This window comes from Pongo abelii, chromosome 8, assembly GCF_028885655.2.
Source record: "Pongo abelii isolate AG06213 chromosome 8, NHGRI_mPonAbe1-v2.0_pri, whole genome shotgun sequence".
NCBI lineage: Eukaryota > Metazoa > Chordata > Mammalia > Primates > Hominidae > Pongo > Pongo abelii.
This window is the reverse complement of record NC_071993.2, coordinates 17,204,959-17,228,090: the sequence shown is the minus strand read 5'-3', so window position 1 is coordinate 17,228,090 and position 23,132 is coordinate 17,204,959. Positions and strand designations below refer to the sequence as shown.

The window sequence follows — 23,132 nt, the reverse complement described above, 5'->3', positions numbered from 1 at the left end:
GGAACAATGGTGCAGGAGTTTGGTAGACCTAAGTGTCTATTTATCTTCTGCCAATTATTCATTTTGTGGTTTTGGGAAATGTTAGTCTGTAAAATGGGATTAATAATACTTGTCTTTGAGGATCATAGGAAGGAATCCTATGGTTTACTTGACTTTCTTCTTCCCTTTCTCTATCTTCTCACATCATCTAAACTTAAGTGAAAGAAGTATACTCTGTAGCTATTTAGAGAACAGTATAGGCTTAATGCCTACTCATCTCCCAGTGATAATAGCAAGGATGAAGGAAGAGAGAGATAAAGAGAAAGGATTTAACTGTAGGTCCATGGACCAGAATCTCCTCCCAAATCTTACGTAATTTTGCAATAGTTAAGCACTTAGTGATAAAATAAAGACAATCTTCTTAGCACTTCCTACAGGGGAATGCCTTTGTACTGCAATATGACCATAATTCACAGAGATTACCACAATTATTTCATAAGAAATTGAGGCAGAGGGAGTTACTACATTGTCTGGGTGAACGGTTAACAGGAAGGACCAAAATTTAGACCTAGGCAATTTAAGCCCAGGGGTTTCCAAACACTCAGATCTCCCAGATATAGAAAATAGAAAGCTAGTAACAGTTGGTTTAAAGATTCTTCAGCAGGGTGTGGTGGCTCATGCCTGTAATCCCAGGACTTTGGGAAGCCGAGGTGGGCAGATCACCTGAGGTCAAGAGTTCGAGACCAGCCTCTACCTCTAGAAAAGAGACTTCTGCTAAATCAGTAACTAATCAGTTGGTTTCACCACGTGGTGAAAACCCATCTCTACTAAAACAAAAATAAAAAATTAGCTGGGTGTGGTGGCATGCACCTGTAATCCCAGCTACTCGGGAGGCTGAAGCAGGAGAATTGCTTGAACCTGGGAGGCGGAGGTTGCAGTGAGCTGAGATCACACCACTACACTCCAGCCTGGGTGACAGAGTGAGACTTCATCTCAAAAAAACAAAAACAAAAACAAAAAAGATTCTTAAACATTTTTGGCAGGTGTTGGGACAGGTGGCAAAATAAACTTTTAGTAATGAAGCCTCCTGGATCAAATGCTCAAATATGTGTATGAACTGTTTTAAAGTTCCATAATCCTCAAGAGTCTAATTAAATTCTCTATACAAATATTCTATGTAAAGATGGGAGGACAAAGAGGAAAGAAAACAATATGAGAAGGAAAGTAGGGAGAGATGCAGGGAAGATAAATGGCTATGGGGGGGATGGATAATTCAATTTCTCCTTAAGTTTAATTATTTATTGTTATTTTCCTATGACTTTATCTTAATGAGCCATTCCAAAGGCAACTTTGGAATGCTCAGAAATGTCATGTATTAATGAATCAGCTTTTATGTAAATATATACTGATGTTGTAAATTGCATGGAACATATTTATACCAAAAAATATTCATTTATTGGAAACTCACATTTATTTGGGCATGCTGTATTTTTATTTGCTAAGTCTGGCCTCCCGACATGAATGCATGGATGGTGCTCCCTGCATTCTTATTCTCCATTTCTGGCCACAGTCATTGCTCTCCTCTTCCTTAGAAACTGCCAAAAAGCTGCCACCCCAGCAATTGCTTCTGTGGCCCACCACGGGCAAGCCGAATCCTGTGCCTGGAGTTTGGTTCTTGATGCCTTTCAAACAGTCAAATGCTAATTTCCCACAATGTCATTCATACATTGTCATCCATGGGCATTACTAAGCTCCTTGTACCTCACTGTGTCTTGTTAAAATAGCTTTTTTCCATTGTAGAATGGCATGGGAGGGAGGCCTGACCACGCAGGCATGCCCTGTTCCTTGTCTCTGACCCCTGGCACCAACAGTCATTTCCCCCATGAGAGCTTTTCTTGCCAATTCTGCTCAAGTCGGGCAATCAGCAACCTCTGGGCCTGGCCCTCCCTCTCCATCAGATGTGCCCTGGCATGTGGGGATAGGCTTAGGCTTCTGGGACTCCTCTACCCTCCTCCTCCCCTAGCTCCCATGCTCAGATCATAGACGTTCCCATTAAGCTGCAGAGATAAGGCTTAAGCAGCTTTAACAATGACAAGGGTTTAAAACAACATTGCTTATTTGATTATTATTGAACTAAAATCTTCTAGTAACAAAGCACCCACTGCTAGCTTAGGCATAATGTAATAATTACCACATTTTGTTGGAAACTCAAATCTGCCTATGAAAGAAATGTCACTATATTATATTATATAACTACACCTTTTATGGATAGAAGACATATTGCCCTTTGTAATATAATAATAACGATCATAGACTGTGAGATGTGGACACTGGATTGCTTGTGGGGTTATATAATCCTAGAGAGCATTTGGGAGTTATCAGTGTAGCCCACGTTGCCTGTGCTTTGTGGCAGGTCCAATTGGACAGATGATGAATGGTTTTGCTGATCTCTCCCTTTACCTTGTTGAACTAACTCTATTACCTCTGGCTTATACACATCTGACCTTTGAAAATGCTGTTTGATGACCTGATAGCACAAGAATTTATAGTGCTAGGCTTACCAGATAATAAGTTGTGATTCACCAACATTGTATTTACTCAATCCACCACTTGGAGCAGAGCAGAGTGATTTTCTCCCGAGACTCCAGTCAGTAAATTTGCATTGCTGGCTGACGATTCCATGTTAACATCGTTGATTTGTAATTTGAATTATTTTTCTCATTGATATTAAGAGACAGGCACTGGCCCCAAAGCACATGACCTGACATCGTGCTCTTTTGTAACCAACAGTTGTCACTGCCCACCTGAGACATACGGACCCCAGTGTGCATCCAAATATGATGACTGTGAAGGGGGTTCTGTGGCACGCTGTGTCCATGGCATCTGTGAGGATTTAGTCCGAGAGCAAGCTGGAGAGGTGGGTCCCTTCCCCAAATGTGCCTCCTTGCAGAGAGCCATGGTTAGTAGCTCCTCCTCCTCCTATGCCCACTGTATACAAGCACTGCCTAGAGCTTGCAGAGGTGAAGTCACTTCCTGTCTGTAAGTGGGATGTAGGCAAGGAGGGGAGATGAAATATGCAGGAAGTAGGACCCAGAGATTAAGATGTCATTATGTAAAATAGGATCTTTTTTTTTTTTTTTTGAGACGGAGTGTCATTCTGTCGCCCAGGCTGGAGTGCAGTGGCACGATCTCAGCTCACTGCAACTCACAACACCTCCTGGGTTCAAGCAATTCTTGTGACTCAGCCTCCTGAGTAGCTGGGATTACAGGAGCATGCCAACATGCCTGGCTAATTTTGGTATTTTTAGTAGAGACGGGGTTTTGCCATGTTGGCCAGGATGGTCTCGATCTCCTGACCTCAGGTGATCCACCCACCTCAGCCCCCCAAAGTGCTGCGATTACAGGCATGAGCCACCATGCCTGGCCGAAATAGGACCATTTTTATTATCCCGTCATGACTCTCTCTGAGATAAGACCTTCTCTTGGCCTTGTAAGTTTTATTTGAACAGTGACAAAACACAGGACTATAAAAGGACCAGTCTTGTTGGCAACATGTGGTTTCAAGGAGTCTGACTTTTCCTGGCCTGAGTCTCTGGAACTGCTGCAGACTCTAAGAGCCCACTCCCCAGAATGCCCCTCCATGCCCTGGGTCCTGATGACTTTGACTCCTGACCCTCAAGGTTGTCCAGTCTTGGCTGACTGGGCTCTTCATGAGAACTTTAATTCTTTATTTTTAGTTGTATTTTTTCTACCCATGGGATGGAAAATAGTTCCCGTCCAATGATGGGGATGGAAGGGTTGAGGAGGTGGGTAGGAGGAAGAACTTTCCAAAGAAAAACAAACAGAATTGGTTTTCCAAGGTCTGTGCCTACATGGGTGTTTTTCCCTCTAAAAACATAGCAGGCTGAGTTGATAGACTTTAATTATATTGACTTACAGTTCTTGATTGTTGTTACTCTTTCCCTAGCATCTTCGGGAGAAATTATAGCTTGCTTTTACTCTGAAATAAAGATGTTTCCCTTTTTGCATGGTCCGGTCTAAATGCTTAATCATATGGGAAGAAAAAGAGAAGCCAGCGGATGGCCTTATGGAAATGAACGTTAGAGGATAAACAGTTTGGGGCTTGATGAAACATTCAAAGGCTTTTCTTGCTGATTTTCATGATTGTCTTTATTCACGCTGTTGTCATCCTGCCAGCCCAAGTACAGCTGCATCTGTGATGCTGGGTGGATGTCTTCACCGAACAGCCCTGCCTGCACGCTGGATAGAGACGAGTGCAGCTTGCAGCCTGGGCCTTGCTCCACACTTGTGCAGTGTTTCAACACTCCAGGCTCTTTCTACTGTGGGGCCTGTCCAACAGGTACATTCTCAGGGCCACGTGCCAGGGCTCTGCATGCCGAGTTGGCGAGGTGCCAGAACCAATTTTCTTTCACTATTGATGAGTAAGAAGACCATTCTTAGGAGATGTTCAAGTCCAATTTTGTGTCCTGGTTCACTAGCTTCTGCTCGACGATCTCACTGCTATCACAATTCCACGTCAAAAGGGGGAGGCTTGTCCAAAACTGTGCTAGAGTCAGACTTTGGGGCAAGGTTAGCCATAGAATTTGTAAGTTAGACACTGCATTGCAGTGACCACCAACTGACCAGATTTGAGATCAGAAGAGATACTCTAGTCCCACCTTTCATACTAACCAGATGTTTGTACACGTGGGGAAATTATTTGACCTCTTTGCATCTCCACCACAGTCTAGTAGCTCTTGCCTGGGTGTGTCATTAGAGTATCTTGCGGCCTTGACATGAACAGATATCCAGCTCCATTACAGCCCCTCAGTGACTGAATCTCAAGGGATGCCATATGTTGAGTCAAGGAAAACATGGGCTCCATGAGTCAAAGACTGCCTGGGTTTGAATCCGAGGGCATCTTTTGTTTTATGAGATAGTCATCATACATTCCACACATTTTTTTTTTTTTTTTGGTAGGATGCCTGCTATGAGCAAAGCACTGTGTTGGGTGCATTGGTAGGCAATTAGCCAGACCTCAGGTTCATCTGTGCTCCAGGGGTATTCTTAGAAATGGAGCCGCAAAGATAATGTAATAATAGTAGCTGATTTTGTGTTGTTGTTGTTGTTGTTGTTTTGAGACAGAGTCTCTCCCTGTCGTTCAGGCTGGAGTACAGTGGCATGATCTCAGCTCACTGCAACCTCCACCTCCTGGGTTCAAGAGATTCTCCTGCCTCACCCTCCTGAGTAGCTGGGATTACGGGCACACACCACCACACCCAGCTAATTTTTGTGTTTTTAGTAGAGACAGGGTTTGCCATGTTGGCCAGGCTGGTCTCAAACTCCTGGCCTCAAGTGATCTGCCCGCCTTGGCCTCCAAAAGTGCTGGGATTACAGGTGTGAGCCACCACGCACAGCCTGGTTTTTATTTTTAATAAAAGTGTTATTAAGGCACTGTATAAGCAATTTTTAATTCTTTTAACTACAACCAAACCAAGACATGGTAAGAATAAGTATTACTCACATTTTACAATATGAGAACTTGAGCTTGAAGAGGTTGAATTACTGGCCCAAGATCGCATAGCTTTACAGATAGCCAGAATTGAAACCCAAGTTTCTTGGCAAGTTTCTTCTTGCCAAGATAGCCCACACACCTATTGCCCCATGTAGTGATTTTTGGTTTAGCGGTTTTCTGCGTGTATATATTTAGATCTTGTAAAACTGGAAAGAAATGGAAAAAAAAAACCTGTAAAGACTTTTTCCGTCTTAGTTCTCAGGGGCAAACACAATTTGCAAGCAATCACATTTTGAAGGTAATTTATCATGGACCATCTTTAAAAACTATAAATCAGAAAAATAAGTTGTTTAAATTAGAGGATTCGCAATGTGTTTTTACATTCTTCTTTTTATTGTTGGAGAGGAAAAAGAGAAACAATTTTTTTTGTTTTCTTGTTTACCACCCTATTTTTCCTGAAATATATAATATTATATTTTATAAGCAGCAAAGCAATATATGCTGCTTATAAAATATCACTACAAAAATACGGAAAAAATAGAAAAAAATACCTTTGATCTTATCACACAGAGGGCCATGATGAACATTTGGGCATTTTTTTCTTCCAACTTTTTTTCATGTACACATTTTGCCATGCACAAATATGATATTTTTCTTAGGTAGAGTCTTAGAAGAGGATTCTACTTAAATCAAAGAATATAAATATTTTTAAGTCTTTAAAGGTTTTTAAGGATTCTAGTAATTTTAGCAATTTGAATTATAAATCTACAACCATTGAATAAAATGGGAACCACTAAAGTAAAATTATTAAATCTCATCTTCCTAATGATACCGTTAGTCATGTTCTCTTTCCTCTTCTACCTTATTCTTCATTCATACAAGCACATATGCAAGAGTTTAAAAAATTCTTTCCCAAAATTAGGAGTATGAGCCCAATCTTCCATATGATTTTAACAGTTAGTTTGTTTTTGTTTTTGTTTTTGAGACAAAGTCTTGCTCTGTTGCCCAGGCTGGCGTGCAGTGGTGCAATCTTGGCTCACTGCTTCCTCCACCTCCCGGGTTTGAGGGATTCTCCTGCCTCAGCCTCCCAAGTAGCTGGGACTATAGGTGTGAACCACCACATCCGGCTGATTTTTTTATTTTTAGTACAGATGGTGTTTCACCATGTTGGCCAGGCTGGTCTTGAACTCCTGGCCTCAGGTGATCTGCCCACCTCGGCCTCCCAAAGTGCTGGGATTACAGGTATGAGCCACCTTGCCCAGCCACATTTAGTATTTTAATTAATGTATATACAAAAATTCTTTCAATGTGTGTGTATGCAACTGTAGGTACACAGGTGTACACATGATATTAAAAAGTGTTTTTAGTATTCGGTCACAAAGATGAGTCATAAGGTGTTCAGCTATGCTTCTATTGATAATTGAGGGGTTTTTCCCTATTAAACAGTGCTGCAGTAGACATCCTCTTACCTACTTATACCAGTATACTACCATCTTAGTATACTGGTAGTTTTATCACAATAGGCTGAGTTTTAATAAGTGCAATTGGTAGTAAAAGTCTATGTATTTTAAAAATTTTAGTGAATACTGCCAGAGCTCTTTCCAAATAGGTTATATCAATTTAATGTCTAACTATCAGCATATAAGAGGAGCCCATTTGCCCACTTTGTTGTCAGAATTTGATTTTAAGAATTCAAAACAACTTTTGCCAATCTGATAAGCATATCTCATTTTTTATTTTATAGTTCCTTAGGTGGAGAAGGTTTTTATATGTTTTGACTCTTGTATTTCTTCCTTGTTGACTTGTCTATAGAGCTAAACTTTTAAATCCTCTTGTTTTTCTAGGCTGGCAAGGCAATGGATATGTTTGCGAAGATATCAATGAATGTGAGATAAATAATGGCGGCTGTTCTGTGGCTCCACCTGTTGAGTGTGTGAATACACCTGGGTCTTCCCACTGCCAGGCCTGTCCACCAGGTGCTGCCTCAGTTCAATGTCAACCTCCTGACCCCAGTACAGGGAACACAGACATATGAATACGGAATCTAGTGCTCCATTTAAAATATGATTTCTGGCTGAGCGTGGTTGCTCACGCCTGTAATCCCAGCACTTCGGGAGGCTGAGGTGGACAGATCACATGAGGTCAGGAGTTCGAGACCAGCCTGGCCAACATGGTGAAACCCTGTCTCTACTAAAAATACAAAAATTAGCTGGCCATGATGGTGCATGCTTGTAATCCTAGCTACTCAGGAGGCTGAGGCACGAGAATCGCTTGAACCTGGGAAGCGGAGGTTGCAGTGAGCTGAGATCGCACCATTGCACTCCAGCCTGGGCAACAGAGTGAGACTCTGTCTTAAAAAAATAAAAAATAAAATACGATTTCTGTCTTAGGAGAGAAAATAGTACAGAAAGTTTTGCTTATCTTGTGAATTCAGGACACATTAGTACAACTCTATGATAAGAAAGAAAAAACATTTTGAATATCAGTAGAAAACAACAAGCTTTACAAACTGTCAAATAGCTACAGAGATAATGCAGAATTTGAAAAGTTTTCTGAGTGGATCACAGACTTACTGTTCCGTTGCCCTCACGAATAATTTATTAATGTCGTGCACTCCTGAGTTGTTTTGCATATACCAAGTTTACTAAACCACAGGCATCACAGTAGGCATATATCGTAATTGTTGGTTTCCCTCCTTTTCTGGAAAGAAGTCTTTTCTGCTATTCTCTAATCTAAATTAAATTACTACCCAAGAAGTTCAGGGAGTACTAAGGGATAAACTGAAACCTTGTATGTTTTAATAACATGGAACTACAGTACTTTGGGCTTCTATAATAATTGACCTCTAAGAACATCAGAGTCACTGTAATGTAAAAATATTAACTTTCTTAGTGTCAGCACTTTCTAAGTCTACCAGTAGTTTTATACATATTTTTTTCATTAGAAACAACCCAGAACATTGTTTATGAAATCAGGTTACTAATTCTTGTTATTTTTCTTTTTTATGAAATTTCATTTGTTGATGACATTTTATACTTACATTTTTTGTTTTGATGATAGAGGATCCCTGATTGGTCTGTTTCATGATATTTGAATCCCAGACAGGCATTGTCCTCCCATCTTCTTGACATTGTTTCTTATGCCCTGGCTCTTGTTCTCATCAGGGTACCAGGGTGATGGAAGAGTGTGCACACTCATAGACATCTGCTCAGTCAGTAATGGAGGCTGCCACCCAGATGCCTCATGCTCCTCAACTCTAGGTAATGACTCATCTCTCTCTTTGGCTTTGGGTACTGTAATATGACCTTCTAAACCAATTCAGCATCTTACACACAAAATCCTCTGTTCTCAAAAATTGTTATTTTGACCTTCAAACCTAAAATTAATCCATGTCATACAACTACACATTTGGCTTTCTTAAAAATGTAATAAACTATGCTTTTTAATGGTCTGCTCTGATTTAGGAGACAAGGTAATTAAGCCAGCTAATTAATGACTGTATTCCAACAAGAAGGCAGGAGAAAAGGAGGAAGAAGGCAATGCCACCTTCTTTTAAAGGAGTCTTACATTTCTAGGCCGTTGCTTAGAACTGAGTCTGGCTGCAAAGGGAGGTTGGGAAGTACAGTCTATATTTCAGGCATCCTAAGTCCAGCTGAAATAAGGAGTTCAGAACGAAGGAAGTAGAAAATAGATCTAGGGTGACAACCAACAGTGTTTGCAATGCTGCATAAAAGGGTTTAACCCTGTAATTTAACAAAATACCTACTGCTAAACTTTCTCCAAGAGAGGTTGTATCCATGTATGTATTCATCGACAGTGTATAAGAATACATATTTACTCCATCTTTGACAATAATAGATATTATTATTATTTTTTGTCTTGGTCAGTTTTATAGGCAAAATTAGTTTTTCCATTATTTTCATTTATACTTTTTGATTACTAATAATTAATACTTTCCATATTTTCACTGGGCATTTTTCTACTTGTTCATCCCCTTTGCTCTCTTTCTTTCTTACTGATTGGTAAAATTTCTTTATGCACTAAGGACATTATCTCATTATCTGTCTTATGTTTTATAAGTGTTTTTCCTGGCATGTTGTTTTTGTTTTAATCATGTAGTGGTAGTGCTATTCAGAAGTTTAGAATTTTTATGTAGTCAAAAAGATAAATCTTTTCTCTTATTATTTCTCCCTTCACAGTGATGTTTAGGAAGGCTTTCTTTACTGAACTCTAAAAATTGTCAAGTACATGTTCTTTTATACTTTTATGGTTTCTTTTTTTATGGTAAGATATTTTATATTTTTAGAATGTATTTTTTATCTGTAGCATCGAATAGAGATCTGGCTTGGTATTTTTGCTCAAATAAGTGGACCCAATTCCATTTCTTGAATAATCATATCTCTTGCTATTTCAAGATACCACCTTTATTTTTTATTAATTTGTCATATACTTGCATATATAAAGAAGAACATATATGTGTATGTAAACACACACACACACACACACACATATATACTTGTGACTAAATGCTTATGAAATGATTATCAACATACCAAAGTGGTTAGGAGCATGATTTCTAGATAAAGACTGCTTGCATTTTTCCCTGGGCTCCACCATATTTTAGCCGCTTGTCCTCAGTCAAGACACTTAATCTCTATGCTTTAGTTCTTCATCTGTAAAATGAGGATAATAATATCACCTACCTCAGGGTGCTTCAGATGATTAAATGAGTCCTTATATGTAAAGTGCTTGTAACAAATATTATTACAAAAATAACTCTTTTTTAATATGGAAGACAGTCATAATGTTGATGACATGAAGTATTAATAACATTTTATGTACTTTTAGGCTGCCCTTCTTTACTACAACCTGTAAGCTTACCCTGGGAATCCTAAAACATTGCTATGCAGAGCTGCAACAGTTTTAGAGCTTACTTACTCCATTTTTCCCTATAAATATTTTTAAAAGAAGTAATTAACTATAAAAATGCATTTCTAGGCAATTATTTATTTAAAAGAAACATTTGTGTTTTTTAATATTGAAATGGAATCTTGCAAGTAATATAAGCTGAGAATATAACAAAACTTATATTGTGGCCAGGCGCGGTGGCTCATGCCCGTAATCCCAGCACTTTGGGAGGCCGAGGCGAGTGGATCATGAGGTCAGGAGATGGAGACCATCCTGGCCAACACGGTGAAACCTCGTCTGTACTAAAAATACAAAAAATTAGCCGGGTGTGGTGGCGGGCACCTGTAGTCCCAGCTACTGGGGAGGCTGAGGCAGGAGAATGGCGTGAACCCGGGAGGCGGAGCTTACAGTGAGCTGAGATCACGCCACTGCACTCCAGCCTGGGCGACAGAGCAAGACTCCGTCTCAAAAAAAAAAAAAACTTATTGTCATTCAATTCTACTGTAAATCTGTCACACTGTATAATTTGTTCTATTTTTAAAATTATTCAGCAGGGTTTTTCTATCCATCTTAAACAGTTCTTGCTGATGGAGGAATGTAGTTAACTGCCACATTGATTTCCTTGTTTATTTCAATCATTGTGCAGTAGTAGAAAGAACATATATTTCTGCAATGAGATGTGGCTTTTTGCTATTAAGTGAGAAATCTGGAAAAGTCTCTGGATATTAAATTTAGTAAACTTTTGTAATGTCTATGATGAGTGTTTTTTACTTAACATTGCGTAAGAAAACTGTCAAGACACTGGATGCTCTAATACTATTATTAGCTATTACCTCATGTACATCATAATTAATCATGGATGTTAATTCATGTTTTAAATAGACTCAATGATTTCAGATTCCTTTTGACCAAGTTCCTTCCCAACCCAGTTCGATTGCCATTGTTTTAACCTTGTACCATGGTGATGAGGAGCTTATCAGAAGTGTAGGAGAAGTTTTCGTGCTAGTGTTTTGTTGATGTCCCCATATACTTATGTTACTGTATTATCTTCAATCTGTGGTTTTATTGCAAACATCTTTTAGAGACTTAAGTTCATTCTGTGATGGCTATTTAGCCTGTTTAAAACTGGCAGCATGCAATCTGCACATCCAAATAACTGGGGACATGTGGCCTGCCTGTGTAAGCTACACTCCTGTACAGATGTGCTGTACGCACCCTACACATGAGGGGGCTGCTTGCTCTCTGGGCTCCTCCTCATTCTAGCTGTGTGTTTGTATCCTTGGCCAGGACAGGCTGTCTGTGCTCTGGCTTCATCTGTAAAATGGGGATTATAAAAGAGTACCTATATAGGGCTTTTTTTTTTTTTTTTTTTTTGAGATGGAGTTTTGCTCTGTTGCCCAGGCTGGAGTGCAATGGCAGGATCTTGGCTCACTGCAACCTCCACCTCCTGGGTTCAAGCGATTCTCCTGCCTCAGCCTCCTGATTAGCCTGGACTACAGGCCACCATGCCCCACTAATTGTTTTGTATTTTTAGTAGAGACAGGGCTTAACCACGTTGGCCAGGCTGGTCTCAAACTCCTCACCTCAGGTGATCTGCCTGCCTCGGCCTCCCAAAGTACAGGGATTACAGATTCCATAGGGCTCTTTATTATTATTAAAAAATTTTTTTTTGGAAATGGAGTCTCACTCTGTCACCCAGGCTGGAATGCAGTGGCACTATCTCAGCTCACTACAACCTCTGCCTCCTGGGTTTAAGTGATTCTCCTGCCTCACCCTCCCAAGTAGCTGGGGTTACAGGCGTGCGCCACCATGCCCGGCTAATTTTTGTATTTTTAGTAGAGATGGGGTTTCTCCATATTGGCCAGGCTGGTCTCGAACTCCTGAACTCAAGTGATCTGCCTGCCTCAGCCTCCCAAACTGCTGGGATTACAGGCGTGAGCCACCGTGCCCGGCCCTCTATTGAGCTCTTGAGAGGATTAAATCAGTCAAAGTCCAGTGCTTGCAACAGATAGTTTCATCCTAAGAATCTCCTTTTCTGCGTTAACTCCTCCATGATGAGGAATGTCTGTCTTCCGCAGATGCAGCTCACCTTTGTGCATAGCTCAGGACCGACCATCTGACATATGGGCTGACAGCACCCATGTCAACCCAGTACGTCAATAATGTATGGAAGGCATTTAATGGCTTTCTTATTTTAAGATAAGAAATACAAAAATAAAGATTCTAATATTTTCTCCTCATACCTTGTTTTGTCTGCCCATCAAAATACGCAGACTGGATGTTGGTGGATCCTTGTCTAGACAGCAGATTCTGAGTTTAGATACTGCATCTGAACAGAGGAGCAGACCTGTATTTACACATTTTTTTTTTTATTTCTGAACAGGTTCCTTACCTCTCTGCACGTGTCTCCCGGGTTATACTGGAAATGGTTATGGGCCAAATGGATGCGTGCAGCTCAGTAATATTTGCCTAAGTCACCCTTGTCTAAATGGACAATGCATCGTGAGTCCTTTGTTCTTCCTGTGGACAGAGAGTACCTGAGAATAATTTTAGTTTCACACCTATAAAATGTATCATTATAGGATTCAGGAATGTTAAGATAATGAGTCAAGTTTCAGATAAGGAACTGTTGAGAACTCTCAGATAAAAGATAAATAATGATTTTAGTTCTCAGGAAAAAACACTGAGTTAATTTTTTGTCTCAGTGGTTTACGAAGTACTAAACTATGTCTGCAGTTTGATCTAAATAAATCTGACTTATACTTAACAATTACATTTAAACTTATTAATAACAAGCTAGACCACTAGAAAATACTTATATATACATATATATACATATATACATATATATACACACATATATATATATATATATTTGTAGCACCTGTTAAATTTATCAGTAGGCCGGGCATGGTGGCTCACGCCTGTAATCCCAGCACTTTGGGAGGCTGAAGCCGGTGCATCACGAGCCAGGAGTTTGAGACCAGCCTGACCAACATGGTGAAACCCTGTCTCTACTAAAAAAAAGTTAGCCAGGCGTGGTGGCACGTGCCTGTAATCCCAGCTACTCAGGAGGCTGAGACAGGAGAATTACTTGAACCCGGGAGGCGGAGGTTGCAGTGAGCTGAGATCGCACCACTGCACTCCAGCCTGGGCGACAGAGCGAGACTCCATCTCAAAAAAAAAATTATTATTATCAATATAATAATTATATAGATAATTGTATATATTACAATTGTCTATATAATTATACATATATAATTATTACATATATAATTATTATTTTTAATATATAATAGTTATATATTATTTTATATATAATAATTATATATAATTATTATTTATTTTTTATATATACTCCATGGCACTACATTCCTATTATTTGGATTGATTAAAGTTTATTGTGCATCCATTTGTTTTATGGTATTATGTGTTTTTTTTTTCCTTAGGACACAGTCTCTGGTTATTTTTGTAAGTGTGACTCAGGTTGGACAGGTGTCAACTGTACAGAAAACATCAATGAGTGTTTGAGCCACCCCTGTTTGAATGGAGGAACTTGTGTTGATGGCGTTAATTCTTTCAGTTGTGAATGCACACGTCTCTGGACTGGAGCTCTCTGTCAGGTTCCCCAGCAAGGTACAGTCAGCATTTCTTATGCCACGGATGCTCACAGCATAGCAGCAGCATCCTTTAGTGAGTCCCTCAGCAGATTCCTCTGCTGAACCCACTTTCTTGTCCAGTTGCTCAGATACTGAGAACTAAGTCTTTCCTTGCAGAAATGGTACAAAATTCACATGGTAAATATTTATAAATCTCACGTAAGAATTTTTATTCCAAAGAATAATTACATTAGTATTTGCCATTTTCACTATGTCCTTTTTGAATATAAAACATGCTAAGGTATTGTCTTTTATGGAAGTTTTCTGAGGAGCAGTCACTTAATTTCCCTTAGAGTACTGCATTGAATCAAGTCACTCTCCCTTCCCAGGATACACAGTGGCTTCCCGTTGCCTGTTAAATAGAGACTGGGATTATTTTTCAATGATCTTCTAGAACCAAGTCTCACTCGATCCATCTAACGTTTTTTTCACTAGTTCCCTAGAAATACCTTCACTCAAGCAAGTTTTCTTTCATCACCAGACTCCGTGTGCCACCATGAGTTTTTTCCACTGTGTTCATTTATTTGGAATGTTTCTCCCGATAAACCTCCTCACACGTCTTCCTTGTTTCTCATCCAGATGTGTCTGTCCCTCAGGAGCACTTCCCCCTCAGCTTCCTCCATAAAGTCACTTTTGACTCTTCTGCCCCTCACTTAAACTCCTGATTTGGAATCAACACTTATTGAGAGGTTGTTATATGTTTAGGACAATAGTAGGCCCTATGGAAAAATAAGAAAGTATAAAATACTGTCTCCACTTATGAACTGCTCACCTTGCAGTTGAGGAGACAAGACCAACCCCAATGGGAGAACAGATACAAGAGTTAAAGATATGAACTACGTTGTGTGGGGTGAAATTGGGTGTCACAGGGACATAGAGAATGGGAATCAGTGAAAACATAAGACATGGCAGTTCATGGAGCAGGTGATGAGGCATCAGCTGAGCTTTGAACAAGAGGTGGGATTTCCATGGAAGTTGACAGAAAAAGGGGACAGAGGAGAGGGAATGGCAGGGCTTTTGTCTCCAACCTTCATTACTCAAATTTTCTCTAAGTTTGTCAGCAGCAGGGTTACAGTTGCCCAACCTCTTCCTTTTAGAAACCTCTGAAAAGCACAGTTCATCTTTTCCTTTGCAGTCTGTGGAGAGTCCCTCTCAGGAATAAATGGAAGCTTCAGCTACAGGAGCCCGGATGTTGGTTATGTTCATGATGTTAACTGCTTCTGGGTTATCAAAACTGAAATTGGAAAGGTAAATGTAGTAACTGTTGCCCAAATGCATATGATATTTGTATATATAAATATGGAGTATGTGTATACATTACATAAAATACATGCAATGATAATTCAACTATCATATATTGAGTGTTTACTAAGTACGGAGTGCCATTATTTTGGCTAGACATATACCTACCCTTTTATAACCTTACATTAATTGTTTGAAATAAGTCACAGGGGCCAGGTGCAGTGGCTCTTGCCTGTAATCCCAGCACTTTGAGAGGCTGAGGTGGGTGGATCACCTAAGGTCAGGAGTTCCAGACCAGTCTGGTTAATATGGCGAAACCCTGTCTCTACTAAAAAAAAAAAAAAAAAAAAAAAAAAATTAGCCAGGTGTAGTGGCACATTCCCGTAATCCCAGCTACTTGGGAGGCTGAGGCAGGAGAATTGCTTGAATCCAGGATGCGGGGTTTGTAGTGAGCGGAGATAGTGCCACTGTACTCCAGCCTGGCCAACAGAGTGAGACTCCATCTCACAAAAAAAAAAAAAAAAAAAAAGTAACAAGGCCAGGCCTGGTGGCTCACGCCTGTGATCCTAGTACTTTACGAGGCCGAGGCGGGCGGATCGCCTGAGGTCAGGAATTCAAGACCAGCCTGGCCAACATGGTGAAAATCTGGCTCTACTAAAATGACAAAAATTAGCCAGGTATGGTGATGGGTGCCTTTAATCTCAGCTACTCGGGATGCTGAGGCAGGAGAATCACTTGAGCTCAGGAGGCAGAGGTTCCAGTGAGCTGAGATTGTGCCACTGCACTCCAGCCTGGGTGACAGAGCAAGACTCTGTCTCAAAAATAAATAAATAAATAAATAAATAAATAAATAAATAAATAAATAAGAGGATCCTCCTTTTATAGATGAAATAATGAAAAGTAGGTGAAGCTAAACATTTTTTGTTAACACTTCTTAGCTTGTAATTGTAATAGTTGAATTTAAAAGTCAAGTTTGTCTGGTTCCAAAGTCCATGCTTTCTCCAGTATGAATGATTCTCTACACTGGTTGATTGACTGCAAGCCACTAGTTAATTTGTAAAATCATGTTGTTACTGAGACAGTATTTTAGAAGATGGTCGCTCAGTATTATGTTGATTATTATGCAAAAATGGCCACTGATATTAAGATAGTTTTCTTATCAAATGTCTTTGCTCTGCCATGTTCTATGCTAAGTGCTTCATATACATTACAGCATTCCATTTTTAACTCTCATAACCCTGAAAGATAGAAATTATTATCTTCATTTTACACATGAGGAAACAGAGCCTAGTGCCATTGAGAAGTGTGTCCGGGTGCATGTGCTTCCAAAGTGGCATGCAGAGACTCAGACACAGGCCGGTCACCTCCACAGCCTGTCACTCTGAGCCGCTCCGTGAACGCTCTTCAAATTAAGATCCAAGTCCAAGGTTTTTAGTGCTCTTATACCCGACATTAATTACCCAGGCATTTCTAAATATTGTTTCTCAACCACCTCCTGCATTCATAAAAATAAAGTGGTATGTCTGAAGAGATAAAATTTTCCCTTGAAATCCCTATTAACTTTTTCCAGCAAACTATTACAGAGGGCATTGTACAAGGGTCAAAAACATTTTTTTTTCCCTTGAGGAGGGAGGACTATTTGCGACCTGGTAACCTCACACTAAAATAAACTCCAAAATAAATTTCCCAGTGGGTATGCTATGTGAATTTCCTTCCTTCCATTTAATTTTCATGAATTCTGTTTCCTTGCATTGAAAACATTCTTTTGAAAAAAAAATTCTTAGGTGAGAAACTTGTAATACTTTTATGACCAATTTGTAAGAAAATTCATCTTGTTTGTTTTCTTGATTATTGTGATTTTATATCTTCTCACTCATAATGGACATAATATGGTAGAAAATATATACAAATCAGGATAGTTCAATTAATGAACATTTGAGTTTCATTTAAACTGTTTTAAGAAAGTCATGTAGTAATAGGTAACTGATCTTAAAATACCCTAGCACAGAATTTCAAAAATTCCTTATATTCTTTTTCACTAGCTGAATATTGTTGTGATTTTACGTTCTGATGAAAATTAAATTCGACAGCCTTCTTTTGATTGTTTATCTCAAATGAGGTTGTCAGTACATTTCGTAAGTTATATTACTATATTTGAAGTCTGTATTCTAATCCACTCGGACACATTTTTGTGTTTATTCTCTTCTACTTGTATGCTCAGTATTTTTCCTGTTACCTTCCTCTCATTCTCTACTCTTGGTATTACTCATCCTTTAATTATATCCAGTCCCTGAAGCCTTCCAGGCCTTGCTTGTCTACATCCCGCCTACTCCGCCCACACCTGAGCGTGTCGGTCTGGGCTGGCATCAGAATCTTAGCCCCTCTGGAATCAACATCCCTGGCGGGCAGTGATGAATGTCTGTGTGTTTGATACAGGCCACAGGTTATTCAGGGAATCAGGGTGTACATTCTTGTGAATGGTAATATTAGCCAGTTAAACTTAATTCAGGTAGATTTTCAAATCTCCAATTTATTTTACTGCTTTGGAAACAATGTCAGTTATACGATTGAAATACCTTGGTCTGGTGGACTTGACAAGTTTAATGAAATTGGGGTAAATCTATGTTATTAACATTAAGATTTTTTGATATATTTTGATATTAGTTGGAGTTTGTTTTTAACAATATTTAGCACAAGTTATTTAATATATAGATTGCCATATGTACTGGTGGATAATTAGGGAATGATAGATCTAGCTCTTGAAAGTGCCTCAGTATGAATGCTGCCTAGGAAGTGGGAGAAATACTTTAAAATTAACATGGAAGTAAAAGATAATATATGTGGCCTTTGTGTTTTTAGGTCCTGCGTATCACTTTCACTTTTTTCCGGTTAGAATCCATGGACAATTGTCCACACGAGTTTCTTCAGGTGTATGATGGAGATTCCTCCTCTGCTTTTCAACTTGGAAGATTTTGTGGCTCCAGCCTCCCTCATGAACTCCTCAGCAGTGACAATGCTCTCTATTTTCATCTCTATTCTGAACATTTAAGAAATGGGAGAGGCTTTACAGTAAGATGGGAAACACGGCAACCAGGTATGTGTGAACCTGGAGAAAAAAACATGCAAAAATTTTGAGGTTATTAAGTTTTCTTAATCAGTGTTAGACTTTTGGATACATGAGATGTTTTGGGATCTGAAGATATATAATATTTTTATAATTTATTTTATTTTATTCATTTATTTATTTTGAGACAAGGTCTCCCTCTGTTGCCCAGGCTGGAGTGCAGTGGCCTGATCAGGGCTCACTGCAACCTCGACCTCCTCTGCTCAAGTGATCCTCACACTTCAGCCTCCTGAGTAGCTGGGACTGCAGGTGTGCACCACCACTCCAGGCTAATGTTTTGTGTGCTTTTTGTAGAGGCGGAGTTTCTCTGTGTTTCCCAGGCTGGTCTCAAACTCCTGGGCTCAAGTGATCCATCTAATTTGGCCTCCCAAAGTGCTGGAATTACAGGCATGAGCCACTGTGACCAATCATAATTACTTTAAAATCAAATCAATCTAGAATGAATTAGAATTTATTTTGTGTCTAAAGACAACAAAATTAGCATGAAATAGAAGGGATTAAAAAACATGAGTCTTAGTTGGTCCCTTATCAAATTACTGAACAGCCTTTTTATAAGCTCTGCTAGTAGTTTATTGCAGAAATATTGAGGACATTGTCCACCCCTTCATGTAGTATTCCTTCATCTTAATGATCACTCAATAATTTTTTCTTTTTGTTATTATTTTGTTTTGATTATTCTATTTTCTTTTAAGTTTTTACTATGAAAGTTTTAAACAAATAAAAAGTAAAGAGATCACTATACCAAGCCCCCAATTCATTCATCAATACATCTGTAGATCAATTTCAGCATTTTCTCATCTTTTTTACTGGTGTTTTTATCTATCCTGATGCTACCTAGGCTTAACTTCTGAAGCTTGAAATCTGAGAGTGTAATTTCAACTCTGTTCTTTTCAATGATGTTGGACACTGTGCATTTCCATATAAGTTTTTGAATCAACTTGTCAGTTTTCCCAAAGAATTTTATGGGAATTACATTGGATCTATAATTAACTTTGGAAGAAATGACCTCTTAAAAATATTGAGCCTGCCAATGCATGAACATAAACTATTTTTAAATTTAGTTCTCTTTTAATTTATCCTGGCAATGTTTTATAGCTTTCAGTGTCTAAGTATTCCATATCTTTGCTAGATTTATTTATAGATATTTGATATATTATGCTTAGTGAAATATTAATTTTCTAAAATTTAATTTTTCACTTGTTATGTAAAAATATGTATTTTTAAAATATTTGATTTTGATTCTATATACATTGTTAAATTCATTCATCATCTCTAATTATTTTTTGTAGATTCTTTTGGATTTTTTAAACATACACAGTTACATCATCTGTGAATGAAGGATATTTTTCCTCTTCCTTTCCAGTCTTTGTAACTATTATTTCTTTTCCTTGACTTATTGCCCTGGCTAGGACCTTCAATACCAAGCCGAATAAAAGTGGTAAAAAGGAAATCCTTGTCTTTTCCCCAGCTGCATGGGGAAATGCTCAATATTTCATTGTTGAATGTGATGTTAGCTGTAAGTTTTCATAGTTAACTTTTATCAGATGAAGAGCGTTCTTTCCTATGTCAACTACTATTGCTGTATAACAAATTTCCCACCAATTCAGTGTTGTAGAACATTAATCATTTGACTTTGTTTCTGATTTTGTGGGCCAGGAATTTGGAAAGAACCTAACATGACAGTTGCTACTTGAAATCTATTCAGCAGTTATAAGCAGGTGTCAGCTGGGACTGTAGCTGTCTAAAGGCTGGACTGGGCTGAATATCCAAGATGGCCTACTCCAATGGCTACCAACTGATGCTGGCTTTCAATGAGAGTTCAACTAGGCTATGGACCTGAGTGCCTACATGTGGCTACTCTAAAAAGTTTGTCTTAGAATAGTGAAACTTTTTTCGTGGCAATTGGCTTCTCTCTGAGCAAGCATTACAACAGAACCAGACAGGTGCTGCATGGGATATTTTCAGCCTATGTTTGGAAGTCATTGTGTTATTTCTGCCATACTCAATGGGTTAAATTAGTCACAAGCTGACCCAAATTCAAGGGGAGGGGACATAGGCCCACTTCTAAATGGGAGAGGTGTCAGAATTTATAAACAATTAAAAAAAACCATGCCTTTTGTTCCTAGTTGCCAAGAATTTTAAAAAATCATGAATGAATGTTGAAACATATAAAATACTTTTTCTGACTCTATTGAGGTGATCATATGTTTTTTGTCCTCTGTTCTGTAAATATAGTGAGTTAAACTGATTGATTTTGAATGGTGAATCAACTTTGCATTCGTCAAATATTTTCCATTTGTTCATGGCAAGTTATGCGTTTTATACATTGCTAGATTTTATTTGCTAATATATATTTTTAGGATTTTTATATCTATATTTGGGAGATATTCTTTTGTAATTTTGTCAAGTTACAGTAATGTCAATCTTTTAAAATTAATAGAAAAGTGTCCTCTCTTTTTATATTCTCTGGAAGGATTTGTGTAAGATTGACAATATTTCTTAAATGTTTGAAATAATTTACCATAAAGTTAGTTGAGCCTGCAGGCTTCCTTGTGAGAAGGCTTTAAATTATGATTCAATGTATTTAATATAGATCTATTCAGACTTTACATTTCTTCTTTTTTCAGTTTTGGTAATTTTTTTCTCAAGAAACCCATCTGTACTTTCAGAATATTTTCTTACTATGTTTTAGTGTTCGTAGGCTCTGTAGTGATGTCGTCTCTTTTCATTCCTGATATTGATAATTTATGTTATCTTTTTTACCTTGATAAGTCTTACTAAGGGTTTGTTAGTTTTACTAATGTTTTCAAAATTCCAACTATTGGCTCCGTTAATGTTTTCTGTTGATTTTTATTTCATTGATTTTTCCTCATGGTTTTATCATTTTCTTCCCTTGTGTTATTTTGCACTTAATGTACTGTTACTTTAAAAATTTTTCCTAGCTTCTTGATTTGGAAGCATTGACAAATGGGTTTGAACTTTTTAGAATTTCTAATGTATGCACTAAAACTAATGCATTTTCCTGGGAGAACTTTTATTTGCATCCCACAGGTTTTAATATGTATGTTTTCATTAGCATTCAGCTGAAAGTATTTTGTCATTTTTATTTTGAATTCTCTGTGACTATAGGTTTTATGAAAATTATACTGTTTATTTACTGATGTGGTCACTAATCATGCAGTATATTATTTCAGTCTTTAAAATTTGTTGAGATTTACTTTATAGACTAAAGTCTATTTTGGTGCATTTATCATATGGACAGGAAAGAATGTATATTCTGCAATGGTTAGATGTAGTCCTCTACATATATTAACTTAGTCAAGTTGGTAAACAGTGTTTTTCAAATATTAAATTTCTTTACTGATTTTAAAAAATATTTGCTTTATTACTTAGTGAGAAAGTTATAGTAAAATCTCAAACCATGATTATAGATTTGCCACATTTTTTTTCTGAAACTTTTGCTTTATATATTTTCTTATATTATTTTTATCTTCTTTTCCCAATCTTTCAAGCGTTTATGTTTTTCCAGCTTTATTGGAGCTTAATTGACAAATGAAAGTTATATATATATAAGATGTACAATGTAATGTTTTGATATTTTGATATATGTGTACCTTGTGAAATGATTACCACAATCAACCTAATATATCTATCATACATAGTTACCATTTTAGTCAATATGGTGAAAATATTTAAGATCTACTCTCAGCAATTTTCGAGTGTATAATACAATATTGTTAATGATAGTCACCATGCTGTACATTAGATCTCCAGAACCTATTCATTCCAGAGAACATAAACGTTTTACCCTTTGACCAACATTTCCCTGTTGCCCCCACCTCTCAGCTCCTGGCCACCACCATCCTACTTTCTGCTTCTATGAGTTTAACTTTTTTTAGATTTCACATATAAGCGAGAGCATGCAGTATTTGTCTTCCTATGTCTGGCTTATTTCACTTAGCATATCTCCCTGTTTCATCCATGTTGTCACAAATGACAGGATTTCCTTTTCTTTTTAAGGATAAATAATATCTCATTTATGTCTGTGTGTGTGTTTGTGTGTATTTATATATTGCACATTTTCTTTATCCATTTACCTGTTGATGAGCACTTAGATTGATTCCATATCTTGGCTATGGTGAATTTATTGTGAATAATGCTGCAATGAACATGAAAGTGCAGATAGCTCTTCCAGATATTTATTTAATTTTCTGTGGATATATAACCAGAAGTGAGATTGCTGAATCATGTGGTAGTTCTGTGTTTAATTTTTTGGGGAACCTCCATATTGTTTTAAATATGGCTGTACCAGTATGCTTTCAACAAGGGTTCCCTTCTCTCCACATCTCATCAATACTTGTTGTCTTTTATCTTCTCGATAATGGCCATTCTAACAAGCATGAGGTCGCATCTTATTGTGGTTTAGATGTGCATTTCCCTGATGATTAGTGATGTTGAGCATTTTCTCATATATTTGTTGGCCATTTGTATTTTTTCTATTGAGAAATGTCTATTTGGATCCTTTGCCCATTTTTAAGATTGGGTTAGTTTGTTTTGTTGATATTGAGTTGAGTTTTTTATATATTTCAATTGTGCTTTTCTGGTCATATCCAAAAAAATCACCACTCAGACTAATGTCATAGGGCTTTTCCTGTATGTTTTCCTGGATTAGTTCTTCAGTTTTAGGCCTTATGTTTAAGACTTT

General features: G+C 38.0%; 1 protein-coding gene across 2 annotated transcripts in view; it reads left to right on the top strand.

Annotated features, from left to right (window-relative positions):
* The window catches only part of CUBN (cubilin), a 307,275-nt gene that overhangs the window by 13,865 nt on the left and 270,278 nt on the right, over positions 1 to 23,132 (top strand). For both annotated transcript variants that reach the window (XM_054522000.1, XM_024254068.2), the window contains 8 exons: positions 2,770 to 2,896; positions 4,177 to 4,339; positions 7,339 to 7,470; positions 8,659 to 8,754; positions 12,786 to 12,904; positions 13,852 to 14,038; positions 15,197 to 15,309; positions 18,163 to 18,397. In XM_054522000.1, coding sequence (XP_054377975.1) covers positions 2,770 to 2,896; positions 4,177 to 4,339; positions 7,339 to 7,470; positions 8,659 to 8,754; positions 12,786 to 12,904; positions 13,852 to 14,038; positions 15,197 to 15,309; positions 18,163 to 18,397 — 1,172 coding nt within the window. The remainder of the gene's footprint in view (positions 1 to 2,769; positions 2,897 to 4,176; positions 4,340 to 7,338; positions 7,471 to 8,658; positions 8,755 to 12,785; positions 12,905 to 13,851; positions 14,039 to 15,196; positions 15,310 to 18,162; positions 18,398 to 23,132) is intronic.